The 19,463-nt window shown below is 43.4% G+C and overlaps 1 protein-coding gene across 1 annotated transcript in view; it reads left to right on the top strand.

The window, feature by feature from the left end:
• The window catches only part of LOC126184066 (agrin-like), a 121,013-nt gene that overhangs the window by 87,965 nt on the left and 13,585 nt on the right, over nucleotides 1-19,463 (top strand). Inside the window, exons 3-5 of the mRNA XM_049926427.1 lie at nucleotides 3,222-3,380; nucleotides 4,104-4,281; nucleotides 9,051-9,278. Of these exons, the coding sequence (XP_049782384.1) occupies nucleotides 3,222-3,380; nucleotides 4,104-4,281; nucleotides 9,051-9,278 (565 nt within the window). The remainder of the gene's footprint in view (nucleotides 1-3,221; nucleotides 3,381-4,103; nucleotides 4,282-9,050; nucleotides 9,279-19,463) is intronic.

Raw genomic sequence — 19,463 nt, 5'->3', positions numbered from 1 at the left:
GGAAAGATAGATGCCGCTTACAGGAAAATTAAAGAGACCTTTGGTGCGAAGAGAACCAACTGTATGAATATCAAGAGCTGAGGTGGAAAACATGTCCTAGGCAAAGAAGGGAAAGCAGGAAGGTGGAAGGAGTATATAGAGGGACTATACAAGGGAGATAAACTTGAAGCGTTATTATGGAAACGGAACAGGACGTAGATGAAGATGAGGTGGGAGATGTAATACTGCGTGAAGAATTTGACTGTACACTGAAAGGCTTAGTCGAAACAAGGCCCCAGCAGTAGACAACGTCCCATTAGATCTACTGATAGCGTTGGGAGAGCCAGCCATGACAGAGCTCTTCCATCTCGTGAGAAAGATGTATGAGAGAGGTTAAATACTCCCAGACTTCAAGAAGGATATAATAATTCCAATTCCAAGGAAAGCAGGTGCTGACAGGTGTGAAAATTAAGGAACTATCAGTTTAAGAAATCACGGTTGCAAAATACTAACACGAATTCTTTACAGAAGAGTGGAAAGACTGGTGGAATCCAACCTCGGGCACAATCACTTTGGATTACAGAGAAATAAATGTGGGGACATGCGAGGCAATACTGATCCTACGACTTCTCATAGAAGATAGGTTCAGGAAAGGCAAACCTACGTTTATATCATTTGTAGACTTAGAGAAAGGTTTTGACAATGTTGAATAGAATCCTCACTTTGAAATTATAAAGGTGGCAGGGGTAAAACATAGGGAACGAAAGGCTATTTACAATTTGTAGAGAAACCAGATGGCAATTATAAGAGTCGAGGGCGAGGAAGTAGTTGTTTGGAGGGAGTGAGACAGGGTTTTAGCCGATACCAGATGATATTCAGTCTGTATAATGAGCAATCAGTACAGAAAACTGTGATGTCTAGGAATCCTGCATACTTGGTTCGTTACACAAACAATCAAACAAATCATATTATTCAGTTTTATTACAATAAGGCAATTAAAGTACTTAAATTTGAGAGATGTTTCGCAAGCAAATGGCGACATATGAAATAATGAATCTTCTTCAGAATAGATAAACACAAGTCTGTGCTATGTAGAGAGTACAAATGATATAGGCTACGATTAAAGCTGCTATCGAAGTGGGCTGCCACTAGTAGGGCGCGGCGCTTATATCCTCTTCATGTAGGGGCCTTTGGTGTCGCTTTGACGTCCTGGATGGAGGTCGGTGAGCGTACGATTACGTGACCTCTTCTCATAGCCTTCTCTTCTCTGTCGTTCCCGACTGGCGTGCCGATGCTGACTTTACCCCGCAACAGAAGCAAAAGAAAAAATTGGAGTAGAAATAAAAGTCCAGGGAGAAGAAATAAAAACCTTAAGGTTTGCCGATGATATTGTAACTCTGTCAGAGATAGAAAAGCAATTGGAAGAGCAGCTGAACGGAATGGACAGTCTCTCAAAGGAGAAAATAAGATGAACAACAAAAGTAAAGCGAAGATAATGGAATGTAGTCGAATTAAATCAGGTGATGCTGGTGGAATTAGTGGTTTTTTTAGTGGTTTATTAGTGTCCATTGGTTCCTAACTTCATTATAGACTTCACAGTTAAAGGCAACGTGGTCGAGAGTTCTCCTATGGCCACAATGACAGATGTCATTATTTTTCCTTTTGAAAATGTACAGGTTAACAGGACACAGGCTGTGTCGCATTGGATAATATATGAAGGCCTGCCCAGTGTTTTGATGGGCATGTCCTAGGCGTTCTCGAATGCACTGGAGGTTGATGGAGACTTGCTTAGCCCTTCCCGCCAACTGTATGGGGTTTCGAGCTACGGAGGAAACACGTTGTGATTGCAAGGTCGCCCTCTATAAATAGTGCAAGACATCAAACGGTCAAAACATTGGCGGCTTTTGAGAGAATACAGAAACCAGAATTTGGCCATACATAAACACAAAGAGCTTTCAAAAACTGGTGCCACCACCTATCGAATTCCAGGGAATACTTTGAAGAGGAGAGTTCTAAAGGAAAATATGCGTGCTGCTGACAACAAGAAGGTATTTGTAAGGATTTCGACCTGTTTTTACCTCAAAGAGGAAAAGTAAACTTCCGCAGAAGTTTGACCTAGTCGGCCGATAGGCAGATATCCTTGGGCAGATGAACGGGGAACGGGTTTACTGTTATTAATTCGAACAAATGTTGAATGCAACTACAATAAACGATGAACCAAGAGTTAAATACAATAATAATTTTAATAATTAATAATAAAAATAATAATCACCCAAGTATATTAAATAATAATTATCATTATTTTTGAAAAGAATAGCTGCAGTATTGCAAAAATGGTTCAAATGGTTCTGAGCACTATGGGATTCAACAGCTTAGGTCATAAGTCCCCTAGAACTTAGAACTACGTACACCTAACTAACCTAAGGACAGCACACACACGCATGCCCGAGGCAGGATTCGAACCTGCGACCGTAGCAGTCCCGCGGTTCCGGACTGCAGCGCCAGAACCGCTAGACCACCGCGGCCGGCTGCAGTATTGCATCCAAAAGGTGGACAAACATGATATTTAGCCGGTTGTAATAATGTTTTGGCTCATCAGTGTATTCTTTTATGTGCGACTTTAATGCACGTCACGTACTATCACCGAGGAAGTCACACGTTTTTGCTAATGACGAGCTTAAGTGGAAATTTTACCTTACAAATATACCAGCAAAATGAAAGATGGTGAATAATGCGGAATACTTGTGTTGTATCTGCATTCTGGGCAACTACCAGGACAAGATGCTACCCATGACTAACGTTCCACTTCTCGTCTTCGATATTCCATGTAGAGTCCCCACATTTGAGTACTAAGTTAGACTTCAACTGTCAAAACGTCCATTTTACTACGTTATCACCTTTTACACTGTAGATCTGCTGCTTTTAGGACAGCTTATGATGATTGTGCCTGGCTAAACTACTCCTTCTCCAGGACAATAGGCCTATCATTTATTGCAGACGCCAGGTAATTCTCTCCCTCCAATACGCCAGCTGCCGATGTGGACAGGTTATGTGTGTGGAACAAACGCACTCTCGTAACGCGATGTTTAGGAACCGGACGTAACCTTTATTCGGGTTGAATTATCACAGGATGTCAAGGAAGTTCATGCCAAGACATTTGACGATCTGTTTACAACAAGGATGTGGACAAGACACCGAGTAAGTAAATTAGTATAGTAATGACTGCACTGTGTATTTTTCAGTGACGATACACGTGACGGCGGCCTCAGTGGAGGTGCGTCGGCTGGGCAGTACGTGTTACGCAGACAGCGACTGCGCACTGAAGAACAGCCTCTGCCACCGTGGCTCCTGCCGCTGCCGCAACGGGTTGCAACCCTCACACGACGGCCGACGCTGCCTCGGTCAGTATCTATATTCCGTTCAAAATTACTAATCTGACAGCTGCGAAAGAAATATTTCTTAGAGACTCATGCGGCTGGCACGCCACACATTCAGCTAATCTCACGAAACTTGTAGCCGTAGTAATCATCTGCATTTGCCTATTCATCATCCTCATAACTACAGCTTTTCTTGCTTGCTCTGTATCTCACATAGCTTTCTGCCGTGGGGAAATGTCCATTACAGTTGAAAATTTGATTTCAGTTCTTACGGTTGCATTGTTAGCATTTACAACCCAAGGTACGAAGCATGATGTGCTTGAGCAAGTTATCACAGGACGTGACAACATAAATTTTCCTAAGGTAGAACATTTTGGCGTTACCATAACCCCATGTAGACTCCCATGTAACTCCCTCGTGGAACATTTTGTGAATATTTAAAGGTTATATGATCTTTTAGCATACTCGATATTCTTTGTTGAAATTAAGAATTTTAATTATCATGTAACTATAGGGTAATACTTTACAAACCCTTCTCTTAGGGCTATATTGTATTTGAACTAATGGAGCCATGGAGATGTTGGTAAAAATGGCAATGACGTATCACTCCATGTTAATGTAATACTGCCGCCTTCTGAAGAAGATAGGTTTAAACCTATCGAAACCTAGGTAAAGATTACTTTATCCTTTGCAACTGGTCGGCTGTTTTTAATCTAATTACTTTACAAAAGCTTTTATTCGTTTCAGTGTATCGGATTCCAGCATTTGATGGTGAGTCCTACATTCAACTGGAATGTCTGAAAGCTTACAACAAACTGAATATCGAAATGGAATTCATCTCATACGCAAACGATGGTCTTCTGCTGTACAACCAACAAAAGGAAGACGGAATTGGTGATTTCGTCTCCCTCGCCATTATTGAAGGGTGAGTTATACAGAGTGACTTCGATAGTAAGTACTATACTAAGTGAATAATAAGCTCGAACACGCTATACAGAGCGCATCGCAGCGAGGATACAAGTAAGTGAGAGCAGTGTCGTACGAAAAGTACATTTTCTGTGAAATTAGTACGCATGAGTACCCTTTGTCAAGGATAAGGGAAGTGAATTAGCAGGGTACAGAGGCGTATGCATTCAGCGCTGTGGCATGCCTGTCCATATTTTCTGGAATTGGATCTTATTCCATTGAATACTAAAAATGCCACAGATACTATCTCATACAGAGCCATACTTTGAAGACTGGCAAGGCTAAGGGAGTTGAAGTAGTGATCAACATACTAGATTAGCAATTAAATCAATTGTCTCTTCAGATGTCACGTATGAAAGTATTTTATTTACCAGGCGATAGTTTGCAGTCGAGAAATACGTAGCTCCTTAATCGACTAACTTAATCCTGCTCATGAACCAACAGAGCAAACTGATCTTCACTCTACATCGGCATATATTGTCTACAAATTAATGTACAGTATCTGGCGTCAGGTATTTCACAATAATATTATCGATTTTCTGTTCTGTTCCAATCGCCTGCTGGGCAAGAGGAAAATGACAGGTTTCATGCCTGTGCATCTTAATCTCTCTTACCCCGTTGTCAAAATCGCTACGCGAGATATAAAATTATAGTAGTGTAATGGCGGCAGTCTTCATTTACTTCAGGTCCTCCATATGTACTCAGTTTGGTGTCGTGAGAACTAAGTCGATTTTTTTCCAAGAACTTCTATGTAAGATCCCAGAGAGTTTCTGTAACGATTTAGTATCTACTGCACCGACTTGCAATGTCTCTGGATTCGTGTATTGCCACGATTTCTTAATAAGGTCTCCAAACATTTGAACAATAGTCTGCAATTGATCGCACTGGTGTCTTATGCGGTATGTATGTTACAGATGTACTGTACTTCCCACTGAAACCTTCCACGTAGTATTTCAATGCGCTTCTTCGTATTATCTCTGAATACATTACGATGAGACACGTTCAAGACATTAACACTAATGTTGTGGTCTGTTAGTAGTGAATTATTTGTCTTTGTTATACGCATTATAATGAATTTATCCAGTTATAGCGAAAGGTGCCATCCCTTCCATGAATCAGAATTTGATGAAAGTCGTTTCGAAATCCATAACGTCGTACATTGATGATAAGTGCTAGTTTTAATCGCTAATATTTGTACATAGCAAGCGTCAGATTTCCATAATAGCCGTCTTACCCGAGCACAAAATGTTATACTTTTCTATAGTATATTAATGTGAGTCATTTTTTAATTACTTGCGTCTTTTTCACAACACGTTGCACTACACGCTATTCCGCTACCAAAGATAAACGAAGGACCAATTGTTCCGCGCATTCGACGTATAATCTGACTAATACCCCATAAGGTCCAATTTTGATATCCATTACCGTGCTCAGTGGTTAGTTACACATTTTGTCATCAGCGTGATGGTCGAAAGTAGCAGCTGAGTTTATTAGATGAAGAAGTTTGGAGTACAAACTTCAGTATTTCATTCTTTATTTCCACAACTGCTTCTTACCTATAAACAGGAAAACTTTAGGTACCTTTAGTGCTATGGATAACAACTGAAATCTTAAAATACTATAAGCGTTCACATTTATTATCCTTCCCAAAGGCTTTTCCTATGATTCTGCTTCCAACATCAAGTGGCTATGCCTCAGTCAGTAAGTCCTAGACGAATTGTTTATGTGATTTTTCGTGGGCAACCTATGACACCGTTTGACAGAAGAAGACAAAAATATCATTTTAGTAATAAGCCCAAAGTTATCTGGATGCTTTGATTGCTTAGGTGAACAATAATAAAACTGAAAATACCTTTCAATGAACACAGGTATTTACATATGTATAGAAGGGCAAAAACATTACAAGCACCTGGTTAAAATGGTGTTGGTTCACGATTGGAACGCTACACAGCAGCGATTCGGTCTGGCATGTATTAGACAAGTCCCTGGTGGATTTAAAAGTCTATGTGGCATCAGATGTTTCCGCACAGGTCACTTAATTCCCCTCGATTACGTGCCGCAGCTTGGCGGGCGTGGACCTGGTGCCCGATTGCCTCACGAATGTGTTCCATCTGATTCAGAACAAGATCATTTGATGTTAGATCATCAGCGTTTGCACGCTATAATTTCCTTCACACTACTGTATAAATAATCTGTTCTTGAGACACTGACAAATATCCTGCGGCAAAATGCCATCGCCACTGGGGGATACATGAAACATGAAGGGACACAGACGGTCCGAAATGATGTTAATATAGTCCGCAGACGTCATGGTGGTGTCGATTTCTACCACAGGCGCCAAGGAAGTCCAGATTAATGTCCTCCAAGGCATTATATTGCGTAACATCTCCTCTGACCTTGGTAATGGCCTCGATTCGACGAGCAAATGAATCAGAAAGTTTCTTCTGGTATGCCATATGCAACTGAAGCCTCTCTCAGTCATGATTAAATCCCGTAGACCTACCATACTGCGAGGATGCTGCTTGTTACGTTTCACCAGCTGCTTTAAGTAGTCCTAACGTTTCCTGTTGCAGTAAGATCGAATGATTTACCGAACCATTTGACGCGTAGTATGGTGTCTAAATGGTCGTCAAACAAGGAAGATACGCGTGTAGCCATGTGAACGTGGCTGCTGGGATCTCGGCGGACAGGGTTGTCCACCGTATACTCATCACGAAGATGTAGAAGAAAGGTCAGTACTTGAATACCAAAAGTTTTGAATGAAACATCTTAATACACCTTCACTGTCACCTTAACACTGAAGGTTAATCCTTTATTTGACAATGATTCTCTCATGCATCATGAAAATTCCACAATGTTTTCTAAACATGTTTCAAATTTCAACCCTGGATGGGCAATAGTGCTTGGAAGCAAAATTTAAGTTCTCATATACAGCGGTATTTTGTTTTCTCTGGTGAAAAGCTTTATATAGTGTGCATCTTTAGGAGACATGGTGTGAGGTTAACGTGAGCATCAATTACCGGTGCAGCGCTTTCTTGCGGTTTTATAGTGCTGCTTTTTCTTGTACAGTGAAAATTGATCATAAACGGGAAGAAGAAGCCCTGAAGTGAGTTATTATATAAATATGTTAGCGAATAGTTACCCGGAACATTGCGAATAGACCGATCGTGTCTGGGAAAAGTAAGCCTGTCTTTGACTATAGGATGAACAAATTCCGAAGAAGAATAAAACTGCAGATCCAGTGTCAGTGAATGATGTACGATATGAGAGTTTTGTGCGCTGGTCAGAGTATGATCCGAAAAGAAAGATGTGGAATTGGCTTCGAAGCGTATTCAACTATAAGTTGTGCAACATATAGAAATGTTCTGTGCTTTGTACGAAAAAGGAACTGTTACAAGACACTTCACATTAAATAGTGGAAAATGCAACCATATTTTCAGCCACATTTACAATATGGCAGCATTTATTTTGCAGCACCCATCTGTGTTTGTGGGCCATGGTACTTAAAAGCAAAATACTGCATTTTGAGAAAGCGGAGGTAGAAGTGTCCGCATGACGATACACATGTAATTTAAGTAAATCAGTTTTTTTGCTTCACAACATTTCTTTTTGTGCCAAATTAAGAGTTAAATACCACATTGGGCCGTCAGTGCACTTAGTGCCTTTCATCTTTAGAAAAGAGGAAAAACTGCGACTCGTTGAACACACTATATGCCTGTACAGCTACTGTCCAGTTTAGGCCTATTGCAGAAGTGCAGCTTTATGTGCTGTTGTGATTAATGTACTTCTGCGAGGTTCCAAACTGAAAATTTCCCTTGTATGCAACTCCCTTCGAAATGTTCGTGCGGAAACTGGCTGAAATTGTCATTGGCAAGACATGACACTCATCCAAGCTCCTGTCGTGTAATGTCTATTAACAATAACTACATTTATGGACGGCTGCGGGTGGTACATCATTCCTTGTAGATATGCTGGATGGGCCACGTTCATAGACCAACAAATTGCGTAGTTGAATACTTGGTGGGGTCACGACAGCTTTTCGCTGCCGTAATTACCGATCTTATGGCATTGATTCGATACAGCCGAATGACATATGGAAACCTCATCATTGCTACGAGTGACTTGCGTCAGCGGTGCAGATACTCATGAGTGACTGAATGAATGGCCCTGAGCACTATGGGACTTAACTTCTATGGTCATCAGTTCCCTAGAACATAGAACTACTTAAACCTTACTAACCTAAGGACATCACACACATCCATGCCTGAGGCAGGATTCGAACCTGCCACCGTAGCGGTCACGTGGTTCCAGACTGTAGCGTCTAGAACCCCTCGGCCACCCCGGCCGGCATTAGCGACTGATACAAGTTCTGTACTGCCTACTGCACATTAAAATACTCGGGTGGTATTTTCAGAGGATGAAGAATATTTTGTCTGCTGAACTTAATATTTTTATTGAACGTTAGTAGAATCTTCCCATCTCTTATCACCTTCCACTGCACAAATGTACCTGGCAGTTGAATTTTCCCATAGCTTATCATCTTCTTTGCACAAATGTACCTGGGAAACGATCCAAAATACGTCAGTTTTTGTGGCAGATATCTTTTACTTCCTCCTCCCCTTAAATTCCTGCTTCTGACTGCTGAAATAGTTATTCATACTTAATAAAATAAGCTTGCCGATGCAGAGTAAGAAATTTCATTAAATTTAATGTTTTTTTTTATTTCAGCTACGTAGAATTCAGATACGACTTGGGAAACGGTGCCGCAGTTTTAAGATCGGCAAACCGGATTACACTGGGTACGGTGCACCATGTGAGTGCGCGCCGCTACCACCGGGACGGCTTGCTGCGGGTGGATGCCGACCCTGAGGTGGTGGGCCAGTCACAGGGGGCGCTGCGTGCACTGGACCTGCAAATGGATGCTTTCGTCGGTGCAGTTCCTACCAATCTAACAAGGTACTGCTTTAATATTGGTTTTGACTTACCGTGTCAGATCCATGAACCGATCAATATACACTCAGGTGAAATACGAAGCATACACCAAAAAATCATGAACTTCGCTGATTTATCGTATCATTGTAGTACATATTTAGAGATATAAAATCTCGGTCTAGTGTGATGCGCCTCTGCAGCAGTTTTAAGTGCCAATATTCGAAGTTTTTTTTTAAGCATGATGGAAACCATATGCCAACGCAAGCTGTCTGACAGTGGCGTTGATGCACCCGGCTAATGCGGCAGAACAGTAGCCTATTTGTAATGCGTTAGAGTCTCGCAATTTAGTTCCCACCACAGATTTGTATCGCTACCACCAAATAAATTCCTTCGGAAAATAATAATCATGGTAATGATAGCGGTATATGCGAGAAGAGACATAATAAGGAACCGTGATGAAATGAACATTTATGTATCTACACATCTATTCTCATTTCGCAGCGATATCATACAATATTACACTCTCTTCTAACAATGTACACCGTATTAGTAATGGCTTTCGATAATCAACGGAAAACAGCTACATGTCTTCCACGTAGAATGGTTTGGCGCTGCTTTCCTATCTGCTGTGTTGCGATTGATTTCATTTCAGTACCAGAAATACGGGATCTGTTAGTCAACAGCTCATAACCTCTCAGGTCATTTCATAGTTGCTGTAAACTGTTGTGAATACGTTTACTGTTTCATTTTTTTCATTAGCAGAGCCTTAAAGAGAGATTGAAGAATCATCAATGGAAGATTACAAACAAATCTGTAACAATGTAGGGATTGCCCTGTAGTTAGGTACGTTAGCCAACTGTTCTAATGCCACTTCTCCATAGCTTGCGTTCTCTTGTCGTATTCTATAGCCTCGTGTTACTTTGAATGTAGATATCTCAGAAACACTTGAAAAGTGCATCACACTACAACAGTGACTGTTGCATCTATTTGTGTATCTTCAGGGACATGGGTGAATTCGGTGACCCACCGGGCGCAAACCTCTCTTGTAGAAAGAAAAGGAAAAATTTGACAGCAGTGGGTTCTTCGAATAATACAGTACTATCTAGATGGCTTAATTGTTTCGTGTTTATTATATTCTTTGACAACTAATATCGGTTGCTGCGATCGATAGACCTTGTAAGAAACAAACTAAAGGATTCCAGAAAGGTTAAGTATTATCTACACAGTACAAGTCAACCATCGTAAAAGAGCACACAACACTTTACGAACTTCAGACACAAATGCCTCAACGACATTAATTACACTAATCAAACTCTAAGCAATAAAATAATGTTTACTGTTTACTAAGGGTTTACCCAGTGCTGTCTTTCTGCACTTCCTGTTTTAGTTTGTATGTAACATAATGCTGTATAACCTGAAAGATTAATAAACTGAGAGTATTATTTTGTGAAAACATACACTCCTGGAAATTGAAATAAGAACACCGTGAATTCATTGTCCCAGGAAGGGGAAACTTTATTGACACATTCCTGGGGTCAGATACATCACATGATCACACTGACAGAACCACAGGCACATAGACACAGGCAACAGAGCATGCACAATGTCGGCACTAGTACAGTGTATATCCACCTTTCGCAGCAATGCAGGCTGCTATTCTCCCATGGAGACGATCGTAGAGATGCTGGATGTAGTCCTGTGGAACGGCTTGCCATGCCATTTCCACCTGGCGCCTCAGTTGGACCAGCGTTCGTGCTGGACGTGCAGACCGCGTGAGACGACGCTTCATCCAGTCCCAAACATGCTCAATGGGGGACAGATCCGGAGATCTTGCTGGCCAGGGTAGTTGACTTACACCTTCTAGAGCACGTTGGGTGGCACGGGATACATGCGGACGTGCATTGTCCTGTTGGAACAGCAAGTTCCCTTGCCGGTCTAGGAATGGTAGAACGATGGGGTCGATGACGGTTTGGATGTACCGTGCACTATTCAGTGTCCCCTCGACGATCACCAGTGGTGTACGGCCAGTGTAGGAGATCGCTCCCCACACCATGATGCCGGGTGTTGGCCCTGTGTGCCTCGGTCGTATGCAGTCCTGATTGTGGCGCTCACCTGCACGGCGCCAAACACGCATACGACCATCATTGGCACCAAGGCAGAAGCGACTCTCATCGCTGAAGACGACACGTCTCCATTCGTCCCTCCATTCACGCCTGTCGCGACACCACTGGAGGCGGGCTGCACGATGTTGGGGCGTGAGCGGAAGACGGCCTAACGGTGTGCGGGACCGTAGCCCAGCTTCATGGAGACGGTTGCGAATGGTCCTCGCCGATACCCCAGGAGCAACAGTGTCCCTAATTTGCTGGGAAGTGGCGGTGCGGTCCCCTACGGCACTGCGTAGGATCCTACGGTCTTGGCGTGCATCCGTGCGTTGCTGCGGTCCGGTCCCAGGTCGACGGGCACGTGCACCTTCCGCCGACCACTGGCGACAACATCGATGTACTGTGGAGACCTCATGCCCCACGTGTTGAGCAATTCGGCGGTACGTCCACCCGGCCTCACGCATGCCCACTATACGCCCTCGCTCAAAGTCCGTCAACTGCACATACGGTTCACGTCCACGCTGTCGCGGCATGCTACCAGTGTTAAAGACTGCGATGGAGCTCCGTATGCCACGGCAAACTGGCTGACATTGACGGCGGCGGTGCACAAATGCTGCGCAGCTAGCGCCATTCGACGGCCAACACCGCGGTTCCTGGTGTGTCCGCTGTGCCGTGCGTGTGATCATTGCTTGTACAGCCCTCTCGCAGTGTCCGGAGCAAGTATGGTGGGTCTGACACACCGGTGTCAATGTGTTCTTTTTTCCATTTCCAAGAGTGTAGATACTTCAACATACTGGTCAAAAGACCTATAAGAACCGACCTACGAAAGTGCTTTCCGAGCATTTCCCATGTTACGGAGAACCGATATGCGACACTAACCTCCTAAAACATTCGAGAAACAATCTGTTTTTTTTTTGGGTCACGGGATATTCTGTCTATTTCCACCCACGTGCGCTCATGAAAGCTTTGCCGCCGCATGTCGGTACACTGCCCTCTCTATGTAACCCTCTGCACATGTCTGCATCTCGCTAGTTCATCTCCTCTGAGCAGCCAGTATTATTGAAATTAAAGAAGTCCATTTTCATATAAATAGTTGAATAACGTTACCTTACGGAAGGCGGGTTTACTCCTGTATTGTATTCATATGAAGACTTTATGTGGAGCATAATAGCCGTAATTTGAATTAATCAAATTATTAGATAAAGTTTTGAAGAAGGAGACATTTATATTATACTACGCATAGTTGCTATGCTGAAAGCTACACCCTGCTCCTGCAAATGATCCACCGCGCGATGACAATGATATTTGATTCAGAAATAAGAATGGTGAATGAAATTTCACAGTTGATGAGGCATAAATAATATTTCAAAATTTTAATATTAGATTTGGCCATATTTATAATGTCTGGCCAAATACAAACATCAAAAAAGTTTTCTATCAACCCGGTTCCCAGAACTCCTGAAGATAGACGTTGACTGTGGATATTGTGCCACAGACACAGAATCTTTGACTGTTAAGGGATGTCACTTAACTCGTCCTAAGATGTAAACAACCATGCATGAGCAGCGCCTATTAGACGCAGGGGATCGACAGCTGATCAGTTCCAGTAATTCTACCAGGAAGGAGGTACACGGCTCGTGTTGTATGTAGTTCAACCACGCCTAGACGGTCAATATCGCGGTTCAATGGCGTCCGAATTGTTACTTTGTGCTAGGAAGGGCTCTCAACGAGGGAAGAGTCCAGGCGTCTCGGAGTGAACCAAAGCGATGTTGTTTGGACATGGAGAGCTACACACAGACAGGAACTGTCGATGACATGCCCCGCTCAGGCCACTCAAGGGCTACTACTGCAGCGGATGACCGCTATCTACGGATTATGGCTCGGAGGAACCCTGACGGCAACGCCACCAAGTTGAATAATATTTTTCGTGTAGCCACAGGATGTCGGGTAACGACTCAAACTATGCTCAATAGGCTGCATGATGCGCAACTTTACTCCTGACGTTCATGGCGAGGTCCATATTTGCAACCACGACACCATGCATCGCGGTACAGATGGCCCCAACAACATGTCGAATGGACCGCTCAGCATTGGCATCACGTTCTCTTACCGATGAGTGGCGCATATGTCTTCAACCATACAATCGTCGGAGACGTGTTTGGAGGTAACCCGGTCAGGCTGAACGCCTTGGACACACTGTCCAGCAAGTGCAGCAAGGTAGAGGTTCGGTGCTGTTTTGGGGTGGCATTATGTGGGGCCGACGTACGCCGCTGGTGGTCATGGTTGGCACCGTAACGGCTGTACGATACGTGAGTGCCATCGTCCGACCGACAGTGCAACCATATCGGCAGCAAACTGGCAAGGCATTCGTCTTCATGGACGACAATTTGCACCCTCCCCCCCCCCCCCAATCGTGCACATCTTGTGAATGTCTCCCTTCAAGATAACGACTCCGCTCGACTATAGTGCCTTGATGAACTTGTGGATAGTATGCCACGACGAATACAGGCATGCAGCAATGCAAGAGGACGTGCTACTGGGTATTAGAGGTGCCGGTGTGTACAGCAATCTGGACCACTACCTCTGAAGGTCTCGCTGTATGGTGGTGCAACATACTGTGTGTCGTTGTCATGAGAAATAAATAGGGTGGAAATGATGTTTATGTTGATCTCTATTCCTATTTTCTTTACAGGTTTCAGAACTCTCAGAACCGAGGTGATGGAAAACTTTTTTTGGTATGTGTATGATATGATGTAATGTAACAAGTAATATTACGCGATCTAGACAGCACTATTGAGAAAGTACGCAGTGGTCATAAACGCCTTCCAGGGAAGTATTTCATGTATAAAAAATTTGCGATTTACAAGAACTATTTGGTCTCTGATTTACTAATACAGGTTTAGTATAACTGTGACAATTCGCCTTACTGATGAAACAAATGTACCAGATCATAAAACGAAACGATGATTAGGGCTTTTCTCCGAACGAACCCAAGCCGCGAGAGACAGAGCATACGTGTAACATTGTTATTAGTAAGGGCGGAAATTGGACACGGCGCTTCCAAAGGAATCATCTCGGAATGCACATTACATGATTTACGGAACCCTCATTACATCAACATTTTATCAACAGATTGTACTTTTAACCCCAGTACCCCAAAATACGAGACAGTGGCGTTAAACCTCACACTGCCTGGCCTTTTCACCAATTAAGCTAACATGGTCTACCGCGCATCATGAATATCTCTAATATTTATAGTCTGTTAAAGGTATCAAGACAAATAGTTTATAATGCAGCAATACGAAAAGAGGCAAGTATTTTGCTATATGGTTAATAATTTCAATTCTTTTATTGATCGTTAAACTGAAATCACATTTTTAATTACAGCGTAATTTACGTAACTCAGGAACGGGGGAGTTGCGTTATATAGCACATGCCAGAGCTAAAAATCATACATTTAATGAAAACACGAAAAATTTGAAGACTTCCAGGAATTTATTTGATATTTTGTGCCAGTGGTCATGAAACTGCGCTGTTCCGGTGATGTCATTTCTGTCTATAAATGCGGACAATTTGAAGCGATTATGAAATTTAAAGGCTGCTCACAGTACATGAAACAGGTGAACTAGTACGTCCCTCTACTTTGGTTAATTTGTAAATTATTGCGCGCGTGCATTTCGAGATTCCCTGGAGTTTCATTCGCGTATCACATTGGCTGTCGAGCGACTTTCCCCGCTTTGTCCCACTCTAATCCCGCTCGAAAATTTCATATCGCTTCTAACGAAATTTCACAGTATTGATACATTTTCATTAATCAGTGGTGAGTAGCAACATTTTCCCTCGACCGAAAACAGTAACCCTAAAAACATCTCACTCTGTGATAAGGAAGTTTTGCTTGTGCAACAGTTACAATTAACAGGGCCATGTATACAGTGTAAAATAAATCTTGCCATGGTAATTTTGCAGAATCACGTGACAAGTTGATTTAAGGAACAGTGAGAATATTCAGCCTCGATCCATAACGGATCTAGACACAAGAAAACTTCGTTCAGTTGCAAGACAGGCAATAGAAAAGTAAGTTAAAACCACAACGTCAGTTATTATGTAAGAGGGAATTAGAAGACTCTTTCAAGGTATTATTTTTTAATTTTGACTCATACATATTTATATGCTACAATCACTACTAGTTTCACCCTTCAAAGGCCTTGTTTAGATTCTACCATAGAGGAAAGAAAAGTTCTAATTGAGACCTGAAACAAGTGCAGTAATTTTCTGTAGATTACTTGTGAACTTAGTAAAGTGCTGTTACAATAGACATAGTTCATATACATAGGCGTCATTTGATGAACAAGTGTTCATGCATTGTCAACTAAAAAACAGTACAATGTATTTAGAACAAAGCGAGACCTTCACAATAAAAGAGAGAGAGAGTAGCAACCCTTATCACATGTTTTTTGGTACCCGGTGGCGCTACACTTCAGTCTGTTCGATATTTACGATGCTGCACGTAGGATAATGGGAGACGACACAGAATGGACGACCTTGGTGCAACCCGCTGGCACTCTTCCTCTGGCAGCGAGGTGTTTCTGTTATCTGGATTAATGTTAGGAAACGGAGACGCGGGCAGAACAGAACAATGCAGCACTCTTTCACAAGTCATCCCCAGATCAGCTGGAGCATTTAAGGAGGCAGCAGCCACTAAATCAGCTAAGGATACCGTCGTAAATATTCAAATGTGCATTATTTGCCAACTCATTTTGTTCAATGAGGAGTCCATCCGATTCTTAGGGTTTCATGGCGTCGATCTCCACTTCTTATAAAATGTCTAACTGGCTTCATTCTTCGGCATTATGTAACATGTATAGTTGTTGGCCGATGCTTTCAGTATCACGTCCCTCCTATTGGGTACGTAAACCTAATTTTGGTTTACTGCTGAAGTAGTTGTGTTCTTTGAATCTCAGGTTAAAATACCTACCTGTCTGGCCGATACAGCTGTTATCACGATCACGGCATGACATTTTGTAGACCCTGTACGTTATGGTTTTTATGACTGAAGATTCTCTTACAGAGGATGGGCGCAACTAGCACTAAGAGTAGAGAAGGAAAAGTACATTTGTTAGTATGTACATATGTGACTGTAGGCTTTCCCGGCGTAAACTATTGATAGCGTTGATATCTCGCGACGTTTCGGGAAGTGTCATACTACCCATCTTCTGGCGAAGTGCTTATCACTATAAATTTCTTATTTTTGGACAAAATGTTTGGTATTGTTTTGGATTCTGCAGTTTTATTTAGATGAAAGATTTTCTTACTATCGTAAAGCTACAAATGAAGATCATAGTTCTGTATTACTGAATCCTGTCGGAGCAGACGTTTCAGTTCGTAGGCAAACTAAAAGAAAAAGTTTCAAGACACTTATAAGACTTGGATGCAAATATAATACTGCTAGGAAATCAAATTCGGACCAGCTAAACTTGATAAGCCGTTCTCCAAAACCCTGTCCGCGCACATATAGGGGCAGAAATCCATTCCAGTTCGATTATGCCATAGGTGGTAAATCACTGGAAGCGGTAACGACCGTAAAATACTTAGGAGTTACTATCCGGAGCGATCTGAAGTGGAATGATCACATAAAACAAATAGTGGGAAAAGCAGGCGCCAGGTTGAGATTCATAGGAAGAATTCTAAGAAAATGTGACTCATCGACGAAAGAAGTAGCTTACAAAACGCTTGTTCGTCCGATTCTTGAGTATTGCTCATCAGTATGGGACCCTTACCAGGTTGGATTAATAGAAGAGATAGACATGATCCAGCGAAAAGCAGCGCGATTCGTCATGGGGACATTTAGTCAGCGCGAGAGCGTTACGGAGATGCTGAACAAGCTCCAGTGGCGGACACTTCAAGAAAGGCGTTACGCAATACGGAGAGGTTTATTATCGAAATTACGAGAGAGCACATTCCGGGAAGAGATGGGCAACATATTACTACCGCCCACATATATCTCGCGTAATGATCACAACGAAAAGATCCGAGAAATTAGAGCAAATACGGAGACTTACAAGCAGTCGTTCTTCCCACGCACAATTCGTGAATGGAACAGGGAAGGGGGGATCAGATAGTGGTACAATAAGTACCCTCCGCCACACACCGTAAGGTAGCTCGCGGAGTATAGATGTAGATGTAGATGTAGATGAAATCTGCGGCTTGTGACCGGGCTTCCCTGCGCAGCGCATGTGTATTCCGAGAGCCTTTTCCCCAGCAGAAAGCTTTGTCAGGGCCCTCTGCGGTGACGTTATACCCACACCTCTTTGCGCCTTCGCTTTTCTAGGGAGCGAACGTATGCATTGGCGGCCCACTAAATCTAGGGGCAGTGGCACCTGAAGATAACTAATAGTTGCCCTGTAGAAATAGTGTGCTGTTTAAACAATACCATCTGACGCAAGGCTTGAGAGCAATTCAAGCAGTGGTCATAATATTTAATCTCATCATAGAGCAAGTGGACACGTAGCCTAGGTACCGTTATTGTGATTTCGTGTACGCTTGTAGACTAACAGTTTGTGACCAGTTATTGCAACGATCACATAACTTCTTCGTTAAACTATTGATGGTTCAAATGGCTCTGAGCACTATGGGACTCAACTGCTGTGGTCATAAGTCCCCTAGAACTTAGAACTATTTAAACCTAACTAACCTAAGGACAGCACACAACACCCAGCCATCACGAGGCAGAGAAAATCCCTGACCCCGCCGGGAATCGAACCCGAGAACCCGGACGTGGGAAGCGAGAACGCTACCGCACGACCACGAGATGCGGGCGTTAAACTATTGAGAGTTTCACAATGTATACGAAACTCGAAGTCGAAAATGTAGATATGGTGGTCATTTAAGGCAAATGTCGTCATGCTGCGAGATACCTGGGTAGGCACGCTGGCCCCAGATCGCATCCGCTCGGCGGATTAACTACGAGGGCCAGTGTGCCTGGCAGACTGGATGTGGTTTTTAGGCGGTTTTCCACATCCCACTAGGTGAATACCGGGTTGGTCCCCACGTCCCGCACGTTACACGACTCGCAGATATTTGAAAAACGTTTGCACTGTTTCATGGCTTACACCAGATGCAGACAGATGGGGTACACTAATCCTGTCCCAGGGGGTACGGAGTGGCGCCAGGAAGGGCATCCGACGATCCTCTGACACTGACATAGCGAAATCCATAGTGACAAGGCCGACCCCACGTTGAAGTGGGACAAAGGCCCGAGGAAATGATGTCATCATGCTGCGAGACCAGCTATATACTGAAAGCAATCCTGGTCCAAGTAAGCCCTCAGTGCCCGCCCAGTTAGACGAGAGGTCTGACGCATGGCTTTCCGGAGTGGGAAGGAGCGCCTGGTCCCAGGCACGAATCCGCCCTGCAGACTTGTGTCGAAGTCCGATGAGCCTGCCAGTCTGTGGATGGTTCTTAGGCGGTTTTCCATCTGCCTGAGCAAATGTGGGCTGGTTCCCCTTATTCCGCCTCAGCTACACTATGTCGGCGTTTGTTGCGCAATCAAGTTCTCCACGTTCTCGTATACCACCATTACTCTACCAGGCAGGCAGCGGGGTTACACTTGTCTGGTGTAAGACGTTCGCTGGGGTGGTGGGGGGGTCCACCGGGGGCCGAACCGCGCAATTACCGTGGTTTCGGTGTGGGGTGGCGGAGGGGTGAGGTGGACTACGGTAGTCGTCGTGGGGTTGTGGACCACTGCCACTGCAACGGGGACGGAGCCTCTCTGTCGTTTCTAGGTCCCCAGTTAACATACAACATACCAGCCCTCACTACTTATCTTCGGAAACAGTATATTTTGTTAAAGATACTGGACGTGTGAACAATAAAATCTGCCAACCAATAAAGGAACTGATGAGAGAAATTCAATTAACATTTGACAGCAATAACACACATCACCACGAGGCTACTTCAGTGTGCGAGCGTGATCAGATTAAGGAGAGTACTGCGAATATTACTCTCACACTCCTTTCATTATATCCCCATTTCGCGCCATCAACAGATGCATGATTACGCCCTTATCTGCCACTACCTAATGGGAGTCAACTTCCTGTTTTAAAATGGG

This window comes from Schistocerca cancellata, chromosome 4 (genome assembly GCF_023864275.1).
Source record: "Schistocerca cancellata isolate TAMUIC-IGC-003103 chromosome 4, iqSchCanc2.1, whole genome shotgun sequence".
Classification (NCBI taxonomy): Eukaryota; Metazoa; Arthropoda; class Insecta; order Orthoptera; family Acrididae; genus Schistocerca; species Schistocerca cancellata.
Note: the sequence above shows the minus strand (reverse complement) of the source record. Positions and strands in the feature narration are given on the sequence as shown.